At 41.0% G+C, this 25,414-nt stretch overlaps 1 protein-coding gene across 7 annotated transcripts in view; it reads left to right on the forward strand.

Annotated features, from left to right (window-relative positions):
* Window positions 1-25,414, forward strand: part of ZCCHC2 (zinc finger CCHC-type containing 2) — a 53,371-nt gene that overhangs the window by 11,235 nt on the left and 16,722 nt on the right. For 6 of the 7 annotated variants that reach the window (XR_003677161.2, XR_003677162.2, XR_003677163.2 and 3 more), the window contains exons 2-11: window positions 2,300-2,411; window positions 5,119-5,195; window positions 7,477-7,548; window positions 10,543-10,655; window positions 16,356-16,450; window positions 19,041-19,124; window positions 21,023-21,080; window positions 23,171-23,306; window positions 24,708-24,772; window positions 25,161-25,255. Coding sequence is in view for 2 of the 7 variants with exons in the window: in XM_024133930.3 (XP_023989698.1) it covers window positions 2,300-2,411; window positions 5,119-5,195; window positions 7,477-7,548; window positions 10,543-10,655; window positions 16,356-16,450; window positions 19,041-19,124; window positions 21,023-21,080; window positions 23,171-23,306; window positions 24,708-24,772; window positions 25,161-25,255 (907 nt within the window). In the remaining 5 variants the exon portion in view is untranslated. The remainder of the gene's footprint in view (window positions 1-2,299; window positions 2,412-5,118; window positions 5,196-7,476; window positions 7,549-10,542; window positions 10,656-16,355; window positions 16,451-19,040; window positions 19,125-21,022; window positions 21,081-23,170; window positions 23,307-24,707; window positions 24,773-25,160; window positions 25,256-25,414) is intronic. The other variant, XR_003677165.2, reaches the window with a different exon arrangement.

The following is a 25,414-nucleotide window of genomic DNA, read 5'->3' on the forward strand; positions in this document are numbered from 1 at the left end:
AGTAATGTTCAGTTGTATATATACCACATTTTGTTTATCTGTTCATCAGTGGACCTTTGAATTGTTTCCACCTTTTGGCTATAGTGCATAATGCTGCTGTGAACATTGGAGTACTAATTATCTGCTTGAGCCTCTGCTTTCAGTTCTTTTGGGTATATACCTAGGAGTGGAATTGCTGGATCATATGATAATTTTATTTTTTTGAGGAACTGCTGTACTGTCTTCCACAGTGGCTGCACTGTTTTACACTCCCAGCAGCGATGCACAAGGGCTCCAGTTTCTCCACATCTTCACCAGTACTTGTCCGTTTTTTGGATAATAGCCATTCTGATGGGTATGAAGTGGTATCTCATTGTAGTTTCGCTTCGCATTTCCCTAATGAAAACTGTTGTTTCTTTTATATTTTGCATTCATTTATATTTAAAGGTGTTATTTTTAATTCATGAACTACATATGAACAGTGTGGAAAATACTCTATATAAAGTGGTTGACCTATTCAGCTAAACTTCCAATTTACACAGGTATTTGAGAGGATTACTGTGCTTTATTTATATTGATTTTTGAAGTATTTACAGCAATTTTAGGCCAATGTGGTTGTATTACTTTGCAGTAAATGATTATATGGTTTGGGTTAGGAAATACATGATTTTGTTATTGTTAGAAGAATTCCTGTATCCACTTTTTTTTTATTCAGTAATAGTGAAAGTTGGTGAATGCCATTCGAAAGTTGGATGTTGACTTAAGAGGTCGGTGCTCTCCTTCTTAGATGTTTCTGTGTAGACAGTCTTTATTTCCTTGGGTTTCTAGAACAAGACATACTATAAGGCTGAAGCTTTGCTCCCAAGAGTATCTATTATGATGCCTTATTCCTAGAAATAGAGGTGTCAACTGGCAACCCACACTCATTGACAGGCCAGGATGAATGATGACACTATAGAACAAGATATATTTTTTTTAACATCTTTATTGGAGTATAATTGCTTTACAATGGCGTGTTAGTTTCTGCTGTATAACAAAGTGCATCAGCTATACATATACATTTATCCCCATTTCTCCTCCCTCTTGCGTCTCCCTCCAACCCTCCCTATCCCACCCCTCTAGGTGCTTTGAGCTGATCTCCCTGTGCTATGCGGCTGCTTCTCCCTCTTGCGTCTCCCTCCCACCCTCCCTATCCCACCCCTCTAGGTGGTCACAAAGCACCGAGCTGATCTCCCTGTGCTATGCGGCTGCTTCCCACTAGCTATCTGTTTTACATTTGGTAGTGTATATATGTCCATGCCACTCTCTCACTTCGTCCCAGCTTACCCTTCCCCCTCCCCATGTCCTCAAGTCCATTCTCTATGTCTGTGTCTTTAAATTAGGATTCTTGGAAAGTTTAGGGTCTTCTGTTTATTTCATTTCTCTATACAGTTAAAAAAATTAATGTATATTATTTATTGCAGATTTGCAAAGTTGTAATTGGTTCCTGTAACTGAGATAATTTTGGTCTGAGTAGTGTTTTGAGATTCTGAACATAAAGGGGAGGATAAGGTGTGAGTTGTGATAAAGAACTGTGATAAAGCTGTTTTAATTTTTAGCTTACCCAGTGGGTTAGAGTAACAATATATACAAGACAATACTTGAATTCTGAGAGCTGTGTGTAAGATTAGCATGCTCTTCATTACTCCAAGTAGCAGTTCTGGGGTGAAACTTACCTCTAGTTCACTAATGGTAGTGATTGGCTGGGCAAATTCAGATTTAGAGCACCCAGCTGCTATTAGATGGTTTAACATTAATAGTAAACTCATTGCCCACACACATTCTTGTTTAGAATTGTGTATTGATGATACCTTTTAAAAAACTTTTTCCTAACAAAGCATCTTGTTAGACTGTCACTAAGGACAAGTAATGAATAAAAATTGCATAATTATATAAAAAATACAAATACCCTTACATCTGGGGAATAGCATAAAGGGTACCATCTTTTTATATATTTATTCCTTCGATCTGGTTCACTTTGGTAAAGAATTGACATCATTGGCAGTTCTGAATAGCCGTTTGCAAGGTGTCCCAAGAAACTGGGACCGTAAATAATGGATAGAATATTGCCATTAAATGAAGATAAATGTTGATACTTCTTTCCCCACTGCTCTGACACTGTACCTTCCTGCTCTTAATGTGTAATCACCTATTTTATCTCTAAAAATTGCTGTTAAAATTATTGTTATTAAAAGTAAGACTTTAATCTGGTTTATTTTTGTGGCATTCACTATTCTTAGTCTCTGATGCAGATTAACATGTGCCCCTCTTTCTCCTCTAGAATGACTCTGCTCATGGTGATTATATGCAAAGTAATGAGGCCAGTTTAATGGAACAAGCCCCGATACCTCATGATGGGCTTACTGTGGCACCTCATAGAACCCAGCGAGAAGGTATGCTGTATTTTTCCTAAACTTTAAAACATCTGTACACGAAAAGATTGCAGAGTGCTATTGACATTGGTTAACTCACTCCTCTTTCTCCTTTTTGAAGTAGAGAAATCCTACAGGTCCTGGGTTTAGCTCAAATGCCAGCCCTCCCACTTCCTTGACTCTGTGTCTGGGCTCTGGCTCTGCAGCCCCTGGCCTGTCCCAGCCCACGCTTACTTGGTTCTGCCTTGTGGTCCCTTGTCTTAAATCTGATGGCATACTTCTGGAGGACAAAGATCTTAACCTACTCCCAGAGTATTAGCATAGTGCTTTATCTGTAGAATGTGCTCAGTGTCTACTGAAGAAATTAGTTTTACAGAAGTTCACTGCAAGAGAGTGAAGAAATTCCTTACAAGCCCATTCTTCCTGCAGTAATGGCAGTTTTCAGGAGGACTGGGTGGAGGAGTGAAAGGACATTGCCACCTGAAAAGAAATGAGTTCAGATACTCTCTTCTCCTCACATCTGGGGAGTCCGTTAACCTGTATTGAGGGAAATTTGAAATGGCAAATGGAGACTGCCACCTAGGCTGTCTTGGAAGGGTGAAGGATGTATAGTTATCATCACACTCAGTTATAACAGCTTTGAATTGATGTCGTTTTGCTTCCTTTTAATTCCAGTAATAATCCTTTTGTGTAGTGCATTTTTCTTCACGGAGGAAAAATAGGTGTGAATGTTAAATGTTTAGAAAATGTTTACAGAATTACCACTTCTATTCAAGACTATTAAACTACTCGAATCATGAATGAACTGCTTCAGTCAGGCTCAGTGAGCCTACCAGTAACCTAAAGCAGAGTTTGGTTTTGCGGTGAAGGTCCTTTTTTAAAAAAAAGTAAAGGTATTTAAAAAAAAAAAAAAACATAAAGACTACATCAAAAAGGTAACAATTAACTGTAACGTGGTACTCATAGATGGTTTTTCCTTTATTCTTAATTTGTAAACAAATGTACACAGTCCATGCTTTTCAGTTTTAATTTATGAGGGTTAGGGGGTCTCCCGTTATCAGCCACTCCTCACCACATACTCCTTTGTTTTCCTCATCTTGATTCTGATAGATCACAGCAGGTATAACTTGAAATCAAGGCTGAAGCCATAGCCATGTTCCCGTACCCCGTGGTCCCCTTCCCTAGAAGTAAAGCTGCTTCATATTTTGGAACATTTATTAGTTCAGGTGGTTTTTATTTAATAGCATCATCCTTCACAAAATCAAGGCTGAAGCCATAGCCATGTTCCCATACCCCGTGGTCCCCTTCCCTAGAAGTAAAGCTGCTTCATATTTTGGAACATTTATTAGTTCAGGTGGTTTGTTTTTATTTAATAGCATCATCCTTCACATAATGTAATTGAACAGCTTCTAGAAACAGCAGACTCTGACTTCCCCACTTTGGCTTTTATCATACTGCAGCCGTTGTGAACAATTGAAGGCTTCTCACCTGGCTTCTGAGATTTTCTTTTGTCCCATTCTCAACATTTCTCACCCACCAAGGGAAATTGGCCCAGAAGCAGGCCACCAAACACTATACATTTGGAAAGTTAACACAAAATACTGGTAATGGTATCTCCTTAGTTTATTATACCCGTTTACCAGCAAATTTCTGTAATCTTACGTTTCCTGCTTTCTCAGTGCTCACCTTCTGTGATCTACAGCAATCTTAAGTCTTCCTGTATACTTTTGTTACTTTGTATATTCTACTTTGCCTATTTTAACTTCTTCTTTTAAGGCAGAGTGAGTCCTTCCCTTTCTTCTCCATCTCCTGTGCCCTGAATCCAGCAGTGACCTTCTGTTGAGTCACTTTCCTAACTTCTTCCCTGTGACCTTTATCATGACTATTTCTTCTACTTACACCGTGAGCAACTATCTTTTTTTTTTTTTTTTTTCTTAAGTCCTTATATTATGCTTAGTAGACTGGCTCCTTTCGATCTGTAAAGAGGTTTACTTGCTAAGGTGATAACTCTTACTGAAGGATGTATGAAATGAGTGGTTTGGGGATTCGCACTTTTGCTTATTACTTCACGAGTCAACTGACCATCTTATCTAGTTCAGTTCAGAGTAATTGTTCTTAAGCCGTTAATATAATTTATAATCACTATTTTATCTGTATAATAAATTGTCAAAAATTTTGCTACAGTGAACCATCATAGTTTGTTATAATGTTAAGTTTGTGTTACTGTTGTATGATATTAAGGGTCACATTCGAGAAAAACAATTTTTAAATTCTCAATTGGAAGGAAATTTTTACCAGTTCATATTACTTTTGAAGGGTCTTTCCCCCCCCAAATTAAAAAAAAAATTTTTCTAGTTTACACCTGATATGCATAAATAATTGAATGACTCTAAAGTGCTGTATTTGTGTTAATCTGAATTAACAGTTCCGAAGATTTCATCTAGAAAAATAATCTTCACTGCAGGCGCCTTTTATTATTTATCTTTGGTGCTTAGCAGAGTGCTTGAAATGACTTCAGCCATTCAGCATGCTTAGTGGATATAGAAATAAATTACTTCATGGATGGACAGCACATTGCTGTGCTTCTGGGTTTTTTGTTTTATTTCATGATTAAGGCTAGTAGTAAAGATGAAGATAAATAGCTTGATCGTTTGGCTTTGTCAGGTTGGGTAAGGGAAATATGTATCTAGTCTCTGTAGAACAAGTCAGCATGTTTTCTTTCTTTCAGCTGTACACATTGAGAAGATAATGTTGAAAGGAGTCCAGAGAAAAAGGGCTGACAAATATTGGGAGTACACCTTCAAAGTAAGCTACTCTCACCCAAAAAGATATCTCATACTATGTTAAATGATCTTTTGGAAAGAATGAAAATTGATCTTTGGAACAACTTAATGGCAGGTTTGCTAATTTAAGGGAAGCTATACACGTCTGTGTTTGTCTTAATTAAGAGAATGTACTGTTTTCAGTTTATACTGCATGGTTTGCCAAGTGTTAAAAAATGGTATCACATTAAAGTTACTCTGACAGTTTTCTTAAAAAGAAATAAGAGCCTTAGATTTAAGGTGTAAGATATATCTTTAAAAAGTGAAAGTAAACATTCACCAGTATTTTAAAAAATCAAGATCACAGGCATTGTCTTTTCCTGGTATTTTTCTCCTCCTCTTCTTTCTCCAAGGCTTGTATTTTCTGGCCTTTGTTGGCTTTTCTTATCTCTGATTGCTCTGCTGTCATTCTGTCCTTCACACAGCTTTCTGATTAACTGCAGGGCCCAGCTCTGTTAGTCCCCACGGCTCCTTTTTGCCTGTTGACTGAGCTGTGGATTCCGTGTCCACGTCTTCCTTCCTCCCTCCCTGCTCGGGCTTCGCTGTCAAGCCCTTTCTTCTGACGTGGGGACTGCCCACGCCTTGAAGCCACATGGAGGAAGGACGCTGTGTTTCTGTGCGTCCTCACTTCGCTTCCTACCCAGAGGTGTTGCTTGCCCGACTTTAGCTGTACTTGCCTCACAAAGTCATTTCTGATCCTCCAGCAGAGTGTTTTTTCATTCATGCCAGGTGTACCACCATCATCCCTTTCCCAGATTCTTAATTTGGGTTACATGATTTTTCTTTCCAGAAGGCTGTCATCTCATAGAGAGCAGGAATCTTCATCCTCTGCATCTCGCCATATCTGACTTGCTTAGTACATTAGTTGGAGTTTCAGGACTCTGGCTTCTGCCTTCTTCTGTGAGAAATACTCTCAATTTTCAAACTTTAACTCCTTATCTCCATGTTTCACCTACGTTTTGTAACATTTAACACAAGCCCCCCTGCCCTCTTCATCCAGTGAGACCAGCTCTCCGTTTGTTGCTGGAGCTCTAAGCGCATTCCTTCCTTAAGGCCTTCGTTGTCCTCTGGCTCTGGAACGATATTCCCCCAGACCCTGGCACGGCTGACGTCCCTTCAGCTCACACACAGGCTCGACGGCGCCTGCTCTGAGGCTTTTCTTGGCACCCCTCTGACGTGCTTCTCCCAGCTCCTGCTCCATTGCCCAGCTTGTTTTCTTTGGGGCACTGATCACTGAGGAGCTCCTTGTACATTCACTGGCTCTAATCTGATTCCTGCACTAGACTCTGACCTCAGCCATCAGAGGCTTCACTGTCTTGTCCACTCCTGTATCCTTTCATAAGAACAGTGTCTGACACAAGTAGCTGCTCAACAAACATTTGAATAATTAAAAATCATCTGAAAGATGTGCCAGTTAATAAGGATATTTGTTTGAGGGCTGCTAGATAAAATTTTGTGTGTATTCTTAAGTATCTGGTTAATTGTGGCATGATTGGTTGGTAAGGCTTATGTATTAGCATAGTTCAGGTGTTCACTCAGCTCAGATAGTTGTGAAGTAGAAATTATTAGTGGGCTACCATCGAGTCCACTGAGTTTAAGGTATCCAAGAAGTAGGTGGGTAATAGATTTTACTTCTGGCTCTTCTGCTTACCTAGAGTTGAATCTAAGTAAGTTAACCTTTTTGAGTTTTAGTTTCTCCATCTGAAAACGGAGGTAGTCATATCTGCCCCATCTACGTTAATAGGATTGTAAAGCATTAAGGTAAAGATGAAATCTTTTCATAAACCATAAGTCCCCATAAAAATGCAATACAATACTACCAAAGAAGGGCAGTAAACTTGGTATTTCTCTTAAGAATGTATGTTTAATAAGTTCCAGGAGATCGAGTTTTTCTTTTTTCTTGGGGCATAGATCTATGCTGTCGAGGTGTCATTTTAGAGTCCCTACAATGTCACCAAAAGGAACGTAAGACATTTCCCTTTCTGAAAAATTACTAAAGTACAGTCATATTTTTAGAAGACAGCTTGTTTTGAAAACCATGTGCTTTGAAAGGAGTTATTAAAATTTTTTAAGTAGAATGTCAATATACAGTTAATTTTAACAGTTTTGAAGAAATTATGACAATACCAGATTAACTTTATATTTATAATTGTTAATCTTGATAAAGTTAAAGTAAGGTCATTTGTTTTACACATGGCTTTTTTCCAGTCAGTTCCTGCCTAAGAAATAACTGTATAACGTGTTTTTTTTTTTTTTTTAATCAGGTAAATTGGTCTGATCTTTCAGTCACAACAGTAACAAAAACCCACCAAGAACTACAGGAATTTCTGCTGAAGGTAAAAGTGTAGATTTTGTTGTTAAAATGATTTTTACGTGATATACAGCAGGGGTCCCGAACCCCTGGGCAGCGGGCAGGTAGCGGTCCTGGCCTGTTAGCAGCTGGCCGTGCAGCAGGAGGTGAGTGGCCGTGAGCAAAGCTTCCCCTGCCGCTGCCCATCGTGCCCCATTGCCGGCATCACTGCCTGAGCCATCCCATCCCCCCACCCCCCGCCCCGGTCCAGGGAAGAATTGTCTTCCATGAAACCGGTCCCTGGTGCCAAAAAGGTTGGGGACCGCTGGTACGCAGAATCCAAAAACCTTGGTACCAAAACAAACACCAGGAAAATTAAAGCGTGTATATAGAGGCTGGCTTACAACTCTTCATGAACATTGCTGTAGAAAATGTCATGTTACTCTAAACATAGATTTTGTTAACCTTACATTACCAATATAAGGAATTGATGGTTTTCCACATTTAAAAAAAAAAAAAGGGAGGGAACCTTATTCCTAGTTCCTTGCCAAGATGTATACTGTTGGCGGCTCTGCGCCTGGCGCCCGACAGGGTCTCTCCTCTGGGTCTCCCTAAACTTTATCTACTCTTTGTCTTGACAGATTTCATTTTTCAGTCACAGAATTTCTCTAAAAGCTTAGGTGTTTTTTTTAAAAAAAAATGCAGCCCGAAATAAGTAATTTGCTCTTCAGAATCACAGTAATTAATGGTCCCCCTGCTTAGCCAACATCTGAATATAATGTTTTTTCCATAGGACCAATGCCTTCTCAGGTTATATGAAATAATTGGCAACTAGCATACTTCTAGGAACGAATTGCCGATTATGAAATATCCTTTCAAGTTTATCATATGTCTTTTTTCCTTTTCATCTGCCTTTTAAAATCATCTACAAAAGGTATAGCGCATAAGCTGTCTGCTTGACAAACCTGTACATACTAACAGTCTTTAACTTCTGTGGAGGCTGTTGAACTGCGCCTAAAGTTTGCTACAGTGAGGAAGGTCAGTGAGTTTGCTATAGTGAGTTTGAGGTCAGTGCTTTCCAACCCTTTTTTCCATATCAATAGCAGCCTCTGTCCTCCACATCCTGGCCCCCTTCCCCTGCTGCTCCTTGACAGCTGTGTCTGGCACCTGTGTTATTTCTCCTTACCAGAAAGGAAGCTCCATGAAGGCAGGGTTCTCGTGTCATCCTCACTGCTGTATCCACAGGGCCAGAAACAGTACTTAGGACGGGGTCGGAGTTTGAACTATATGTTGACTGAATGAATGAACGGATTAATGAGGAGAGTTGCAAAAACCAAATTGTAATGAGATTTTGTAGATGGTTATCTGTTAGGCCGCAGTGTTTTTAAAGAAAAACTTGTACCGAGGTGTGAATACCTTCCAGCATGCTGAGCTTGTGCTGTGGCTGAGCCGGGGCTCCGGAGGTGGGGGACTGGGTATGCTGGAACAAAGACCAGGCAGGTGAGAAAGTTCGAGTGACTGGTATAGAAGAGACATGTATTTTTAGCGCATATGCCTTCCTCTAGGACTGGAAGTACTCCCTGGATATTGAAGATAAAAGTACTTGAAAATAAATCAGTTTGCAAATACTGATGGCTGCATATCCGCACTCTGCCCAGTCACGTGAGCAGTCACTGACCAGGTGAAAATGTATATAGTCTCACCTTCCTGTGTTTAGAAGAGCCATCAGTCATTCAGTAGTTGAAATAAGCTTCTCCACTGAAGCTGGTTTTGGCTGTGTACAGATATTCAGGAGAAATTGTGTTTAAAATGGGTAATGTGATATATGCCTAATGTTCTAAATCTGTATTAAAATGATAACATCAAAGTATAAATACTGAAATGAATGGTCATTTCCTTGTTTGGAAAAATGTGTAGCTCCAGAACGAGTTTCTTCCTGTTAGTGGTCTGAGGACATGATTTACACAGTGGGTGTGTGGAATGCCAGCAGAGCGTTTGACCTTATTACCACGTTAATAAGAGGACCAGGAAGAGCTTCATTCTGTTATAACATCTTGATTCCATAGTCTTACTGTGCCTGAAATAGTAATACTTACACTACCTTTGTTAAATTTTCCATTTCTGAGTTGTTGACTCACAATGCTTATTTGTCAGAAGAATACTTACTTTGGGCTTTCCGATTAAAAATTAATATGTAAACTGACAAATTTGTATAGATTGTTATATTCCCGTGGCACCTTAGATAAATGTGTTAATGGTTCTATTCTTAATTTTAGTGAAAGTGCCTGCAGTTCACAAGTTAATTGCAAAGACTAGTTATCAAAAGTCAAATTTAAAACTTTGACTTCTTGAAAGACTTGGAAAATTAGTTTTATAAGGGATCAATTTATTAGGTATTTTAATAGGTAAACTAGTTAATAAAAACAAAGTTTTAAGTCATTTTATTTAATTTAAAAATTTTCTTGGTCAACTGATGATTTTTTTGTGATTTCTTGTACATGGCTCTGAGGCCCACCTCCATCACTCTGAGGAAAAGGTTACGAAACTTCCAATTAATCTTTTTATGTAAGATTCTGAGTTTTCACCCCATCTTTCACACCCAGGTCTTTATTTGGTGTGTAGCGTTGACAGTCTGACATGGCCTGAGGTTCACACGTGATACAGAAGGCGCAAAAGTGATTACTACAAAGGCAGAGGTCACAGTTTTCAGAATACTATTTGAGGATAAAAATAATACTCCCTGTGCCCTGCGAAAGGCTCCATTTCACTAAAGAACCGTGGTGTGGTGTCCTGGGATGGGAGGGGAGCGCCGGCTGGCCCAGAGCAGGCTTAGCGCTGCCGGCACCCTCGGCCCCTCCCCTTCCCTCGGGACCCCGAGGTGCCCTGCGCAGTGCCGCTTTTCGGGAAGATTTAGAAAAGGAACTGCTTTGGGATGATTTCTGAGTAGGAGGCATTCATCTTCCTTTTGTGCCTCTGGTGTGTGACGCATTTGCCAGTCAGTGAGAAACTTAACGTTGGTTGTGCGGTTTTTCTTTCCTAGCTTCCAAAGGAGTTGTCCTCGGAGACTTTTGACAAGACCATCTTAAGAGCCCTGAATCAGGGCTCATTGAAGAGGGAAGAACGGCGGCACCCTGACCTGGAGCCCATCCTGAGGTAACGGTTTACTGGCACCTCCCCGGCAGCCTCACAGCCTGGGCCACGGCCGTCCCGGGGCTGAGGATGGAGTTCTAGGGGAGATCACAGAGATTCCTCCTCTGGAGTACTTTTCAGAATGGACTTTTTATCCTTGTGTTATTTAGATCTAGGCTAGTAGTAGACACCAAATGAATTTCTCATATCATTGTACTTTTCAGCTGTCTGTTATCATAAAAATCATTTCCAAAGTATGCAGATATTCAGTGAAACCTCTTATTTTCACCATAAAATATTTATTGAAATTCAGAGGCCCTTGTCCAAGAGCTCAACTTTGGAGATGGTTTTGGATTTAAGCTGTTGAGTAAGGGTAGGCTAATGGGTGGGAAAGAGAAGGGCGGCCGAGGTTTGCAGTGTGGTTTTGGTCATTGTTGGCGCTCATCCCTCTCTGAGGCCTTTAGGAGGGAGAAACTAAGGAATAACGGCCAAGGAAACAAATGCTGTTATACTGGAAACTTGCAGTTATTAATAAGTAAAATAAGTGAAAGCAGTGTTGGCGCATGTGTGGCTTGGAGTCGGGGCTTAGGTGAGACTGATCTGCCCTCTGAAGCTAAGCGGACCCAACCTGGGAGGAGGACTTGCTGAGGCAGAGGTACGAGCCATTTCATGCAGTGACCCTCCTGCTCCCCTGAGGCCCCCTGAGTATTCTCAGGATGGGGTGGGGCTGGGGACAGAAGCAGAAATCCGGGAGGGAGGGTATTTTCATTGTATGACAAGATTTAGGGTGTGACTTGGAAGCAGATGAGGGAAACCAGAGAGGAGATGGAGTGACCGGGAAAAGGCAGAGGAGCAGAGAGCAGGAGGGTCCGATTCGAAGCCCCCCCTACGAGCACGATGGAAGGCGTGGAGGGTGGCTGGGCTGTGAGGAAAGCGGGCCCGGCCGGCAGAATTTTAGAGTCAGAAGGCACCAGCCCGTTCACTGAAGGGCAGGGTCCCAGAGGGCACAGTGGGAGGGTCCAGAGAAGGACGAGGAGCAGGGGAGGGGCTGGGCCTCTTGGGGGTGGGCGCAGAGAGCATTCCAGGGCTGAGATGGGGGGGGGGGCTGGGCGAGGAAGAGTTGGCTGAACTCCTGAGTCCCCTGTGCTGCTGCTCTAGCATCGGTGGGTGGTACATCCCTGGGGAGCCTGTTAAAGGGCAGAGTCGTGCCCCACAGTACTGGGGTGAGCGCAGTGCTGGGATTCTAGGCTGCTGGAGGCGCGTGGTCCACGCCTTAGAGGGTGGCAAGCCCTCAGGCCCCCGCACATACAGGTGGCTCAGGAGGGGCTTGTGCAGCTGTGATACGGGGGTGGGGGGTGGCAGCGCAAGCCTGGTGTCTGCACCGGGTGACAGCCTCTGGGGAGGGAAGTCATTCACCCCCGTGATGGTGGTGGGAGGCCTGGCCTAATGTTCCAGAGGGTGCACACGTGACAGGTGGCCTGGCGGGGCGTGGGGCCCAGGTGGGGTCAGGAGGGCGTACGCGCAGGGCTCCGAAGGGAGAAGCAGTGACGGTGGGAGACAGATGAGCTTACTACAGCGGGGTGGGCCTAGTTAGGGTGTATATTAAGAATCATGAGAACCGAGTTTCTCTGTTGGAGAAGAGAGTTATGGTATGGAAAGGAGAAAACCAGAATGAACCCTGGAGTGTCTCATTGGAATTGAAGATACCAGTGCAGACTCGTGATCTTCAGCATATATAGGTAGATACAGAAATAAATGTGATTGTGTACACATGTGTTCCCTGGCTCTGGGCATTGAAAGTGTCTGGAAGCAGCCACACCCCAGTAGTGGTGGGCATCCCTGGCATCCAGAGCTTGACTTGTAACTCTGTTCTCCACTGAACAGAGCTAGGGCTCCTTGGAGGAGAAGCTGATTGCAGGGCTGGAGGAGGAAAAATACAAGATGAGCCCATTGTGCCAGAGAGCAAGGAAGCGCTCAAGGAATGTTTGGCTTGATCCCAAGGACAAAGACCAGCTTGAAGGGGCTCCTAGTGGTCAAATCTGGAGTAAATTGAACATCAAAATAAATAATAACAGTAACATTGAATAAAATAGGAAACCATGGGTCCATGTTGAAATAAATAATAAACGAATAGATTGAACGTTTGAGGACTAGGACATTTACATTGTCAAAGTCATTTCCCAGTGCTTATTACTTCTAAAGGAGGGAGAGTAACTCTGGGTGGAGAAGTCTGACAGATGCTCCTTGGATCCAGGAGAGTGAACTTGACTCAGGATCGCCTACCACACAATAGGCTGCAACGAAGGAGCACTGCCTCACTCCTGTGATATTCCTGCTGTGAACCTAATCTCGAGGAAACGGCAGACAAACCCAAATTGTGACCATTCCACAAAATATCTGCGCTGTCCTCTTAAAGCCAGGACAGTCGCGGGAGGGCTGAGAAGGTAGCACAGCTAGCTGGATGCAGCGCAGGATCTGAACTGGGTCTTTGTGGTAAAAAGGATGCTTTGGGATCAACTGGCAAAATTTAAATGGCATCTGGGGGTTAGGAGGTCATAATTTATCAGTGTTAACGTCCTGATTTTGATTGTAGGAGAATGTCTTTGTAGGAATACTCATGTTTCACCCGGTGTTGGGGCAGCAGAGGTCAATTATTTATGGTTTAGAAAGAAAATTCTCTTTACTCTATTTGCAACTTCTCTGTAAGTTTGAGGTTTTCAGAGGGAAAAAAATACTTCCACAAGGAGCCACTTTCAGAAATTTGGCTCTTGGCCAACACCACAATTAAGAAGTATGTGTTGGACTCCTTGTTATAGCTTTTAGGGTTCTCCTCATATGATCTCGTGTGTGTGTGTGTGTGTGTGTGTGGATAGCCTTTTTACTATAAAGATGTTATTCAAGCTATTTGTGGAGAATGCAAAGGAAGGTGTAATGTGAAAAGTCCCTAATATCCCTTTCTTCAAGTCTAGTCACTAGAAGTGGCCTTCATTAAAAACTTACGTACCTTTCCAAAAATTTTCTGTGCATGTACACATCCCTGAATTTGTGTATTTGTGTGTATTTCCTTTGCGCAAATGAACTCTCCTTTGCACACTTTTTTGCCACTTAGTCTTTTCATTAAATATATTAGACGTGGTAAAGCATCAGTACATGTAAAAAGATTACTGCCTCATTTTTTGTTTGCTACATAATGTTCCATTTTTAGTTGTACCATAATTAAACTAATCAGTGTATTTTATGGCTGTTTTGGTTCTTCCTAAATATTTTAAAGCTACAAGAATATTACAGTGACTGTCCACATATATGTTTCTTAACACACTTCTCTGTAAGAGAAATGTCTGGAATTGGAATTTTTGGTCAGAAGTACAGTGTGCATTTTTTAATATGCGGTACTTCCAGATTACTTCTCAGAAAGCAGCAGCACTTTATACCCTCAGAAGCCTTGTTTTTGCATCTCCTCCACACCTCAGCAGACATAAATACTCTCAGCTTCTCATCTTTGCCAATGTCTCAAAAAGGAAGATTGTATCTCATTTTAATCTGTATTTGAGTGGCCATTTGTACTTTCCTGTGAATGAATTTTTCAGTCCCTTTCACTTTTTTATTGATTACTAATTTATAAGAGTTATTTGTTAGATAAAAGAAAGGAGCACTGTTGGTCATTATTTCTTGACCATGCAGAAGGTTTAAATTTTTATGTAGTTGGATTTATCAGTCTTTTCTCTTACAGGTTCAGGGCTTTGTGTCCAGCTTGAAAAGACTTTTTCTCTTCAAAAGTTATATTTTTAAAATGTTTTCTTCGTAATACTTCCTTTTAAAAACATCTTTGATTCTTTTGTATGGCTAGCCTGTGGTCTCAACACCATTAATTGGATTTTAGGAGACTTATTCTCAGTTTGTGAATTTTAGATTAGTATCACTATAGTTCATTTAAGAAATGTAGCAATTATAAAGGAGGGGGAGACATGAAAGGGAGAGGTAGGTAGTGAATTTATAAGTGAAGTGGAGATTGGATTGGTACAGGACATACTGCATTGACTTCCAAGTACACTGTAAATTAGGAAGATGAAGATATGGCACTGAAGTGTACATTTGGGGTTGGATGACTTCTGTTATGTCAAAGTGTAATCCTGTTTTTCTTATTTGATTGCTCGAGTAGTTTATGGCCACTTTGGGTTCTAGTTGCCATCTTGTGGTTATGCAGCAATGAACCCTGACTTGAGTCTGTATGCTGATTCCAGCCAAGCCCCCTGCCTTTATCTCAGGTGTGGTTTTCCTATACTGGATATGCCTGTACTTTTGACCAGTTAATTTGGCTTGTAAAGGTAACTGGGCAGTAGATGCCTTTGGATTTTAATCCTCAGCCTTCGGTAATGTGTTCAGACCTGGAAATTTAGATTAGCTCCATACTTCGTATCTCAGTTTCTCTTCCATCTCTTCATTTCCTCCCTTTGTCCTCCTGTTGAATATTTACCTCCACATTTGAGAACCAAGAAGCAGTTTTGTCTAACGCACAAGGCCACTTTGGTCCATAAGGGTCATCTCTTGATATGGTATTTTGATGTTTTATAACTAATCTGAATGATAGGTCCAAAACCTTGGGGAGACATTAAGAATTAAATTTTTAAATGAGCATTTAAAATGTTCAAAAGTAATGGAAGGGGGTTTGGATGTTGAGCAGGGTGACAGTTTAATATGCGTATACTGTTTGAGTGTCATAACCTTGAAGAATGTTAGTATATTCCCTAAGAAGAAATCGGAACTGAAAGGCCAGATAACTTGTTTAGGGTGATTCAGCTTTTAAGTGATTGAGCTGGTATTTAGATCCCAAGTAAACTTTCCATTAGACTGTGCTATAACTATGCCCCTTTTTGCGAGTCCCTTTTGTAGGGAAGATCTCCAGTTGGAATACGGGCTTCTCATTGCGGTGGCTTCTCTTGTTGTGGAGCACCAGCTCCAGATGCTCGGGCTTCAGTAGTTACGGTGCGTGGGCTCAGTAGTTGTGGCTCACGGGCTCTAGAGCACAGGCTCAGTAGTTGTGGCGCATGAGCTCAGTTGCTCGCGGCATGTGGGATCCTCCCGGACCGGGGCACGAACTCGCGTCCCCTGCATCGGCAGGCGGACGCGCAACCACTGCGCCACCAGGGAAGCCCCAGTTGGAATCTTTTAATGACATTAATAAAACATGAGGAAAGCTGTTTTTTTTAAAAAATAACAGCTTAGACTTGTGGTATGACACAACATATTGAGGTGAATCATCAGTCATACCTTAGTCTGTAGTAATACTTGTAACTAACTTGGCTGCTGCGTTCCGTTCGTAGTTTCCAGAACTCCTGCATCCCGAACTTCCCAACCTCTTACTTTCAGGCTGTGGGAAGGTGCCTTCATGGTACACCCAAATGATGAAAAGTAACACCTATGAAGACGGGTAAAGAAGCTGAAGTTGTTTTTCTGAGCAGAAAGGCGACTATTGGACCGCTTGGGTAAAAGGCTGAAATAACACATAGTTGGTTAGAATTGAAGCGTTGCCACTAGATTATATAAAATTAAAAATAAGTTTTTTATTCACTTCCTCCTATGGGAAATACATTAGAAAATAATATTCTTTTCCTTAGGAAAACAATTTTTTATACCTGAATTAAACTGCCACTGGGTTTGTTTACAATCTAAACTATCTCATGGATTTATAGTACATGAAATTAATGAATGTCTTTTTATATGCAGGCAGCTATTTTCAACTTCATCACGAGCTTTCCTGCAGAATCAGAAAGTACACAGCTTTTTTCAGTCCATATCATCAGACCCTCTACACAGCCTCAGTAAGTGTCCCTCTGCTTCTCTGTAGAAATTTGGCCTTTTCCTCGCTTGGATATCTTGCTTTACCATGCCATCTTGTACGGCATTGTCATTTTAGTTAAGGTCAAGGAATAGTGGCATACAAGATTAGAAACATTTGTAGTTTTTAGTGAATTTTACACTGCAGTTTTAAAGAAAATAACTTACAACAGCTAATGTGACAAAACAGTAATGACCTATATGCAAAAAGAATGTAAAAAAGAGTGAATGTATGTATATATATAACCGATTCACTTTGCTGTACAGCAGAAACTAACACAACACTGTAAATCATCTATACGCTAGTAAAAATTAAAAAAAAAAAAAAAAAAAAAGCTAATGTCACAAAACAGACTGATTCCAAGGCAAGGGCCAAGTATCTCAAACTCGTGGGCATACTGGATCCTCAAGTTCCTTGAGAGATCTGGCTTACAGGTTGTAGAGATGCTTCAGTGCTGCTTGCATGATGGATAACCTCTCATGATCTGCCCCTGTTCCCGTAATGACCTCCCCAGCCTCCCAGGCTGGAAACTCTGGCCTTACTCTTTTCACTTTTCCTCTTTGTATTCAGTCATTTAAAGGCCAAGTCACACCAGACAAAGGACGTCATCCTTTTTACCCCTCCTCACCAATCCCATTGTTAGTTAGGTCTTTTTTTCGTGCTCAGACTGTGCAAAGCCTCACTTCTCTCAGATTCTAGTTTCTTACTGTACTGTAACCTGTCCTGGGATTGTCTCGGGGGATCAATTTGTTAATCCTCTATTGAGAACCTTAAACGCTCGCTGTGAAATTCAAGCCCTGCCGTGAGCCCCTCGCGCCGCCTGTCACCTCTCTTGGGCTCCCAGGGCTCGCAGGCTCGGCAGCCATTCAGGACACCCTCCCGTGTCCTGTCCCAGGGTCTTGGTTCGTTCTGCACCCCATCTTTTGTTACAGTCTGTTAAAGTCACACCTGTTTCAGGACCCAACTGAAATAACACCTCATGAGGATTTCCTAGATGTCTCTTATGTTCCTGTGGTTTGGTTTTGCCCACGTGTTTCAGCATTCATCATGGTCTGCCTTGAGTTTAGTTTTATACACGTCTATCTCAGCTGCCTATCTCAGCTGCCTTTTTTAATAAATATTTTGCCAGTAACATCAATGTGTGCTTTAGGAGAATTTCTGCTAACTTTAAGCACAGCCACTATGGCAAGTCGCTATGTATTTTTCTTGTTTTTTGAGTCTTTCCTTCTGCTTTCAACAAAGCCATGTCTCCCTGTACCTAGAGGGGAAAGAAAATGCATTTTTCCTCAGTTCGAAGTGGGAGAAAAAAAAGAGGTAAAAAAAAAATAGTATGATTGGATATTTATTGTAACATAGGGGTTAACTTTTTCTAATCATTTGTGTGTATGTATATATGCCTTAAACATTTTAAACAAAAAGTAGCAACTAGAATTAATGACTGCATGACTAAGACAAGATGAACAACTCCATGTTTAAATTCATGTCTGAATAGTGGCAATAGCTTTTTTAAAAGAGAATCCTGATCATTCTAGAGTCATTAATAGATTTAACAGTCAGTGCTTTCCACTTGAACCAAGTGTGGTTTTTAATGAATATCTATAAATAGCATCTAATTCTAAAAAAGCATTGAAGCATGAAGTTAAACTTTTAATTCAGATTTTAGCAGGCTGCCTAGGAAAATGTACCCAAGTGAGTAGTACACACATAAATAACAGAAAACCCGTCTGGAGAGTTTGGCAGTATCTAAATTACATGAGCAATGCTAAAGAGGTTGGTAGATTTTAAGATATCAAATCGCTGTGAAATCAAAATAGTGTATTAAAGGACATATTTTGAGATTGTGGAAAATCTGGTCAGGATGTTCAAATTATTTCACCAAAGAACACATCATTGGCAAAGTTCATTTGCGCTTACTCTTTTAAGAAATGACAGCTCTAACTTCCCCTGCCCCCGCAACAGAGAGCAATATTCCGTATCCTGACAGCTGAGAGAACAAATGTTAAACTCCTGAATGACTTAAAATGTTGACCTCCAGAAGCCTACTGGTCTGTATTTTAATGGAGACGTAATCCAATGCATCAGAGTGGGTTCCGTGGGTCAGTGCTGGTCCATGATTGCTGATCACTGGTCTATGGTAGAAGAACAGGAACAGAGAGGAGACGCTGGGAGTAATCTGACGTTGCCACATTATACTGTCTGTCATAAAAGGAGCGATCCACACAAACTGGAAATTCTGAAAAACCTTACGCAGCACAGATAGTTGAGAAGCACTAATCTAGTCCATCTCCTCATTTTGCACAAGAGCACGCCGGGGCAGGCAGATGTGAAGCAGCTTGCTTCACTCCTGTGGCTTTTATGGGGAGAGCTGGCTCCATGCTTCAGGGTCCCCACTCCCAGTCCAGGGTTTTGTGCTATGTCCTCTAGCTTTCTTCAACGTCGTAACTACTAGACCTGTTCTCTTTACCATTAACTCTCCACTCTCATCCTCCGTGGGAGAAGAGTAATCATTATATTTGTTTTTCTCACTATTATAATTTTCCCTAAAAGTTAATGGTATTTAATACTTCCCGCAGATAACTTACAATCCTCTCTGAAGACTTCTAAGATATTAGAACATTTAAAAGAAGACAGCTCAGAAGCTTCAAGTCAAGAAGAAGGTAAACGCTGATTCACTGGAATAAGTCATTCTGCGTGATATTGTCACAGGGATAGGTAAACAAACCGTTAGAACAGATTAAGGAACTGAGAAACAGACATATGGGAACTTGGACTGTGACAGGTGGCCTTACAGAAAAGTGGGGAAAGAATATGCAATAAATGGTATTGGCTGGCTTTCCAGTCAAAAAAAATGTTATATAATTAGATCCCTACTTCTGTTGGGCACAGAAAATTTCAAATGAATAACACATTATTTGCAACATATATAAACAATGTAATATGTAAAATGTAACACTTAAATTTTTAAATGTTAATAGTCTGAGATGAGAAGGCTTTCTTGACAGTACAGAGCATGACCATGGTGGAGATCTTTCTAATCTAAGTTAAAGCTTAACACGTGACAAGAGGTTACCATTCAGAGGACATTTGCAGGATATTTACAGGTGTAAAGACTATACATCCAGACTATAGATTCTTCTAAAAATCATTGAGAAAGTCAGTCTGGTCAACAATATGGGGAAAGATTAACATAGGCAGTTCTCACAGAAGAACCTTGAATGGTTCAGCCTCACGAGTAGTCCAGAAAATGCAAACTAAAAACAATGAGAGGGACTTCCCTGGTGGCGCAGTGGTTAAGAATCCGCCTGCCAATGCAGGGGACACGGGTTCGAGCCCTGGTCCACGAAGACCCCACATGCCGTGGAGCAACTAAGCCCACGAGCCACAACTACTGAGCCTGCGCTCTAGAGCCCGCGAGCCACAACCACAGAAGCCCGTGTGCCTAGAGCCCGTGCTCTGCAACAAGAGAAGCCACCACAATGAGAAGCCCGTGCACCGCAATGAAGAGTAGCCCCCGGCTCGCCGCAACTAGAGAAAGCCCGCGTGCATCAACGAAGACCCAATGCAGCCAAAAATAAATAAAATAATTAAAAAAGAAAAAAACAATGAGGTTAGTTCACACTCATCAGATTGGCAAACCATTTTCAAGTCTGACATTATCAAAGATATGAAGTAATGGGAATCCTCATCTACTGCTGATGGGAATTTAAATTGGTACAACTATTGGTACAACTATTTTGGACAAAAATTTGACACTCTCGTGAAGTTGGAGGTGATTAATGCTACTACCCAGCAGTTCTGCTTCTGTCAAAATTGTCATCCGTGTGTTCAAGGGACAGGGATTCAGGCTCTCCCAGCAGCTTATGGGTAACAGCAAGTACTTGGATGTTAACCCAAATGTTTCAAATGTTAATAAAGTTATAAATAGATTGTGGTACATTCATGCTAGATGGCAATTAAAATAAAGGGTATTTATAGTATATTCAAACAGTAGCACCACTGTGTGTTTGTGAATACACACAGGGGTAGTTAAAATAAAAACATGCACTAGATTATTTCAACTAGTTAACCTCTGTAGAGGGAGGGAGCTGAATGGAATGGAGGGAGGCCTTCGGTTGTTTCTGGGATATTTCCTTTCCTAATAAAAAGAGGCAAATACAGAGATATCTGGGAGGTGGGTACATGGGTGTTGGTTTTATTAATATGTGGTTTTTTGATATTTGAGACACTTCTTTTTTTTTTTTCTAATGGTTAAAAAAGAGCCTGAAATTGAATGTGTGGTTTTGCAGCGTAATGCTCATAGTCAAATTTCATAGTCTTGGACAAAATTGATTTTGCTATTAGGTGGAACATATTTGAGAGGATATTTAAGGAAATGACTGTGTCTTACTGTGTCTTTGAAAAATTGTTTCTTTAAGGAATTTTCTGTGAAAAATGCTTGGAAATGCTCTATGTGGTCTGTCAGAATGCTGTTATGGTCACATACATTAGTTGCGTCTTCCTTTTGGATTTTGCAGAAGCATCTGGTATAATAAATTGTTTTTTTCCTCCACTCTAGATGTGTTACAGCACACCATAATCCACAAGAAACATACCGGGAAAAGTCCCCTTGTGAAGTAGGTATCTAGTTCCTAAAACATGAATGACTTTGTGCATTTTAAAATCAGCATCACGTTTACTTACTGACGTATTTGTCTATAATTCTGCCGTTTTATTGTTTGCTTGTTATTTGTCTCACCTTTCCTGTGTTTTCCTTTCTTTCCTTTCTTGCTTTTGGGCGTTTTTTAAAAAATTCTGTTTTTCTCTTCTATTAGCCTTGATAGTTTTCCATACGTTGTTTTTCGATTCTTCTGATGGTTACCTAGAGGTTTTATTCCACATCTTTGACTTAAGAAGGTCTGATATTTGTGCTTGTACCATTTCCCACGTGAGGACCTCGGATCACTGTAACTTCACTTACCTCCTCCCAGCTTATAAACTGTAGCTGGCATGCATGTTAATTCAGTTTTAAACCTCATGAAACCTTTTTGCATTAATCATTTAGGTTTTTACCATTCCACTGTTCTTCACTCCTTCCAGCGTGCCTGAGCATCCTTCTAACTGAAGAACACTTGAGAATTCCCTGTCAGCATATATCTGCCAGTAATGAAATCACTTTGTTTTTATCTGGAAAAAATGTCTATTTTGCCTTCATTTTTGAAAGACATTTTTGCTCATGTGACATAGGACTCCAGGCTGGCAGTTACTTTCTGTTAGTGCTCGGAAGCTCCAGTGTCGCTGTCTCCGGTCTAGTGCCCTTGGTCCTTCACATCATATCCTCTCAGCCCAGTTTGATTTCTGCTGCAAGCCACATAAAATCATTTATGTGACTTCTGACCCCCCTCACACTGCGACCGTCCCTCCGCAGGCCCTGCCTCGTGACTGTCCGCCTCCTGCCTCGGGGCCCACGCTGATTCTATGAGCCTGCTTAGCCCTTGAACCAGCCCAGTTCAGAGCTGCACGTTAATTTGCCCCAGGGGTCAACCCTCAACTGGTCGGGAGCTCCAGCATCCTGCCCTTTGGGGAGATAATTCGGGGAGGTCCCAGCTGGTTTGAGCCTCTGTGGCTCATAGCGGCAGCCTCACTAATGGACCCACACGCTGGTTTTTCCTCCTTTCCTGTTTCATTCTCCCCACTCCTTGCCCGCACTTCTGGATCACCTCCCAAATCAACAGTGTCATCCCCAGATTCTGCTTTTAGGGGCAGCAATGGACAGGGGGTATCCATTGTTCTTCAATCTCATTGCTGCTCTTTGAAAGTTAGTGTGCTTTACCAAACTGACTGTGTTTTTGAATTTTCCCGTTGTCTGGTTTTCAGCAGTTTCCTATGATATATGGGTAGCTTTCTTTGAATGAGTTCTGCTTCCTAAGTCTGAAGTTTGATTCAGTTTTGTTTTAGAGACGCCCAGCACATTCTCTCTTCACATATTGCTTCTGCCTGTTCTCTTGTTCCCTCTTCTGAGGCTCGGGGTGCTTACAGGTTAGACTTTTCACCATGTCCTAGGTGTTCTCTCAAATTTCTTTTGTTTTCCACATTTTTTTCCTCTCAGTGTTCCAGTCTGTTTTCTCATGATCAAATTTCCTCTTCAGTGATTTTTTTCATCTGTTTCCATCCATTGAGTTCTTAATTTCAGTTTATTGTACAGTTCTAGAATTTAAATTTGGTTCTCTTTTTATATTTTCCAGTATTCTTCCAAAATTCTGTCGTCTTGTAGTCCTTGACCGATGTGAAACACTGATAATTCAGAGTCCATGTCCAGTCACTTCATTCTCTGGATTCTCTCTGAGTCTGTTTCTGTTGTGTGTTTCTCTTGGTTTTCAGTCACATTATCCTGTCCCTTCACTTGCCTTAGACACACACAGTACATAGTGGTTCTCTTGCGATTGGGATTAACACCCCAGCTGCGGGTGGTGCAGGACGAGTCTAAAGATAGACTGTGCCTCTGTTGTCAGCCTCCTCAGGGGCAGGTATTAATTATTAAATAGGTAAGAGAAGTATGAACTGGTTTATTCTTATAGTAGACTTTTTTCCTTAGAGCTGTTGCTAGGCATTCTATAAAAAACCAATATACTGAAGAAAGGGTTAGTATGGCTTCTTCATTATGAGATGAGAAGGTTAGCTGATTGAGGACAGAATTTCATACTTGCGTGAACTCTTCTTTTGATAGCACTGTTGGTTCAAGTTGTTCTCCGTTGGATGGGCTCACCATGCAGTATTCTGAACAGAATGGAATCTTGGATTGGAGGAGGCAAACCTGCACCGCCGTTCAGCACCCAGAGCTCTGTGTGGCCTTGGCTGACCAGGTACGGGGGCTTTGTTTTGTCTCTGTGCCCTACTGTTCAGGCATTGTCACTGCATGAGAGTCGAGTTCTCTAAGCCTTATTATGTCAGATAGTGTATCTGGTAAGAAGAAATGAAGGAATGTTTGAATGTAAGACTTCAGAGTTCATTGGCGTACATGATCTAAGCTCCTCTGTGACCTGAAGAAGTGTATACGTGTTACTTTGTTTTTTGGTTTTTTTTTAAATTTAATTAATTAATTTTTGGCTGTGTTGGGTCTTCGTTGCTGCGCGCGGGCTTTCTCTAGTTGCGGCAAACAGGGGCTACTCTGTGTTGCGGCGCGTGGGCTTCTCGTTGCGGTGGCTTCTCTTGTTGCGGAGCGCGGGCTCCAGGCGCTCGGGCTTCAGTAGTTGTGGCACGCATGCTCAGTCATTGTGGCTCGCGGGTTCTAGAGTGCAGGCTCAGTAGTTGTGGCACGTGGGCTTAGCTGCTCCATGGCACGTGGGCTCTTCCCGGACCAGGGCTCGAACCCGTGTCCCCTGCACTGGCAGGCGGATTCTTAACCACTGCGCCACCAGGGAAGCCCTGTATTACTTTTATTGCTCAAAAATATTAGTACATTTTATTGTGATGCCTACACTATCTTGCTATTGGTGATGTGAATTTTGAAACGGGCCTTCCCTCCTGAGTTGTTGGGCCAGTTTACCAGCAGTCCTGAATGTACTTAGGAAATACTTGGTTTTTAGGAGTTGGTGTAATCAGAGAACAGAATGCTCTCAAGTGTGTTTAGGTAACATGGCACCACAGATACCTGAGAGATGCTTACTGGTACAGCTATGGAGAGAACCACCTTCTCTCTAGAAAATTGATTTTTATTACTGGCCAACACTCAGATCCAAATGTTAACCTTTACTGGAATGTGTTTTTACGAACTAAAGCATTAAAACATACTTTGAGAAATTGTGTGTTATCGGGGTCATACTTACTTAATGGCCAAGTTTCAGGTCTATGTGATTATACTTTTTCTCCCTGTACTTCAGTGCTAGCACCTTTTCTTAGAGTTGACGCAATTGTGTGTTGCAGGTTTGCCAACCTGAACTTTACGAGAATATTAGTAAACGTATAGCAAATACTGGTTACTTGATTGTGTTTTATTTTGTGGTAAGAAGAAGAAATACACATCCATTTTAAAAGCAAAATATGAAATAGATATTTTACTCATAATTAATATTAAGTATTTGTCAGAATATGCAGATTTTAGTGGGTCAAGTAGGTAACTTCAAAAACGAGGTTGGAAATTAAAACGTGTTAGAATATACAACTGGGACTGCATTATTTTAATGTTTTTTACCAGAATAAGAGGATACTATCCTACACGAGTATGGTCTCGCTTTAGTCTGATTTTTTAAAATTCTTTTCCCTAGCATTCAACTGAAAAACGAAGTTTATCTTCAATAAATAAGAAGAAAGGAAAGCCACAAATAGAAAAGTAGGTTCAATTTAATCTTTCCAGTAATAGAAATTGGTAAGAAGAGACAACATTTGATAACGGGCATGTTTAATTTATGTAGTATAAATAGTATTTTTCCATTCGTTTTCTTTATATTTTTACTCTGGACTTAATTTTTTCAGTTCTAAATAATCAACACATGCAGGTGATAAAAATAAAGCTATTGTCAAATATTATTTTCAGTTTGGAGGGGCAAAATTCTCAGCCCTGTAAACTAAAGGGTGAATCTTGGATTTACATTGTACCTTACTAAACATTTTTTTTAATTATAAAAAAAATTTGAGGGGAATTTTATTAATACTGTACTTAGTGTGTTCTCTAGGGACTCTTATAAACAATGTGGGTAACATGTATACTTTCGGCTTAGGGAGAAAATTAAGAAAACTGACAACAGATTGAATAGTAGAATAAATGGTATTCGAATCTCCGCTCCTCAGCACGCCCACGGTGGTTCTGTGAAAGGTAAGGGTGTTTTTCTTTCAAATACACGTCACCTAAATATATCTAGCAGAGTACCTATTACAGTAGGTATTAGGCTGTTGTGTCAAAGCCTGATAACACTTTTTTCCTGTGTTGATGTGAATAGTGATTTCTGAATTAACTCCATTAATACTTCAGAAT

This window comes from Physeter macrocephalus, chromosome 19, assembly GCF_002837175.3.
Source record: "Physeter macrocephalus isolate SW-GA chromosome 19, ASM283717v5, whole genome shotgun sequence".
Classification (NCBI taxonomy): Eukaryota; Metazoa; Chordata; class Mammalia; order Artiodactyla; family Physeteridae; genus Physeter; species Physeter macrocephalus.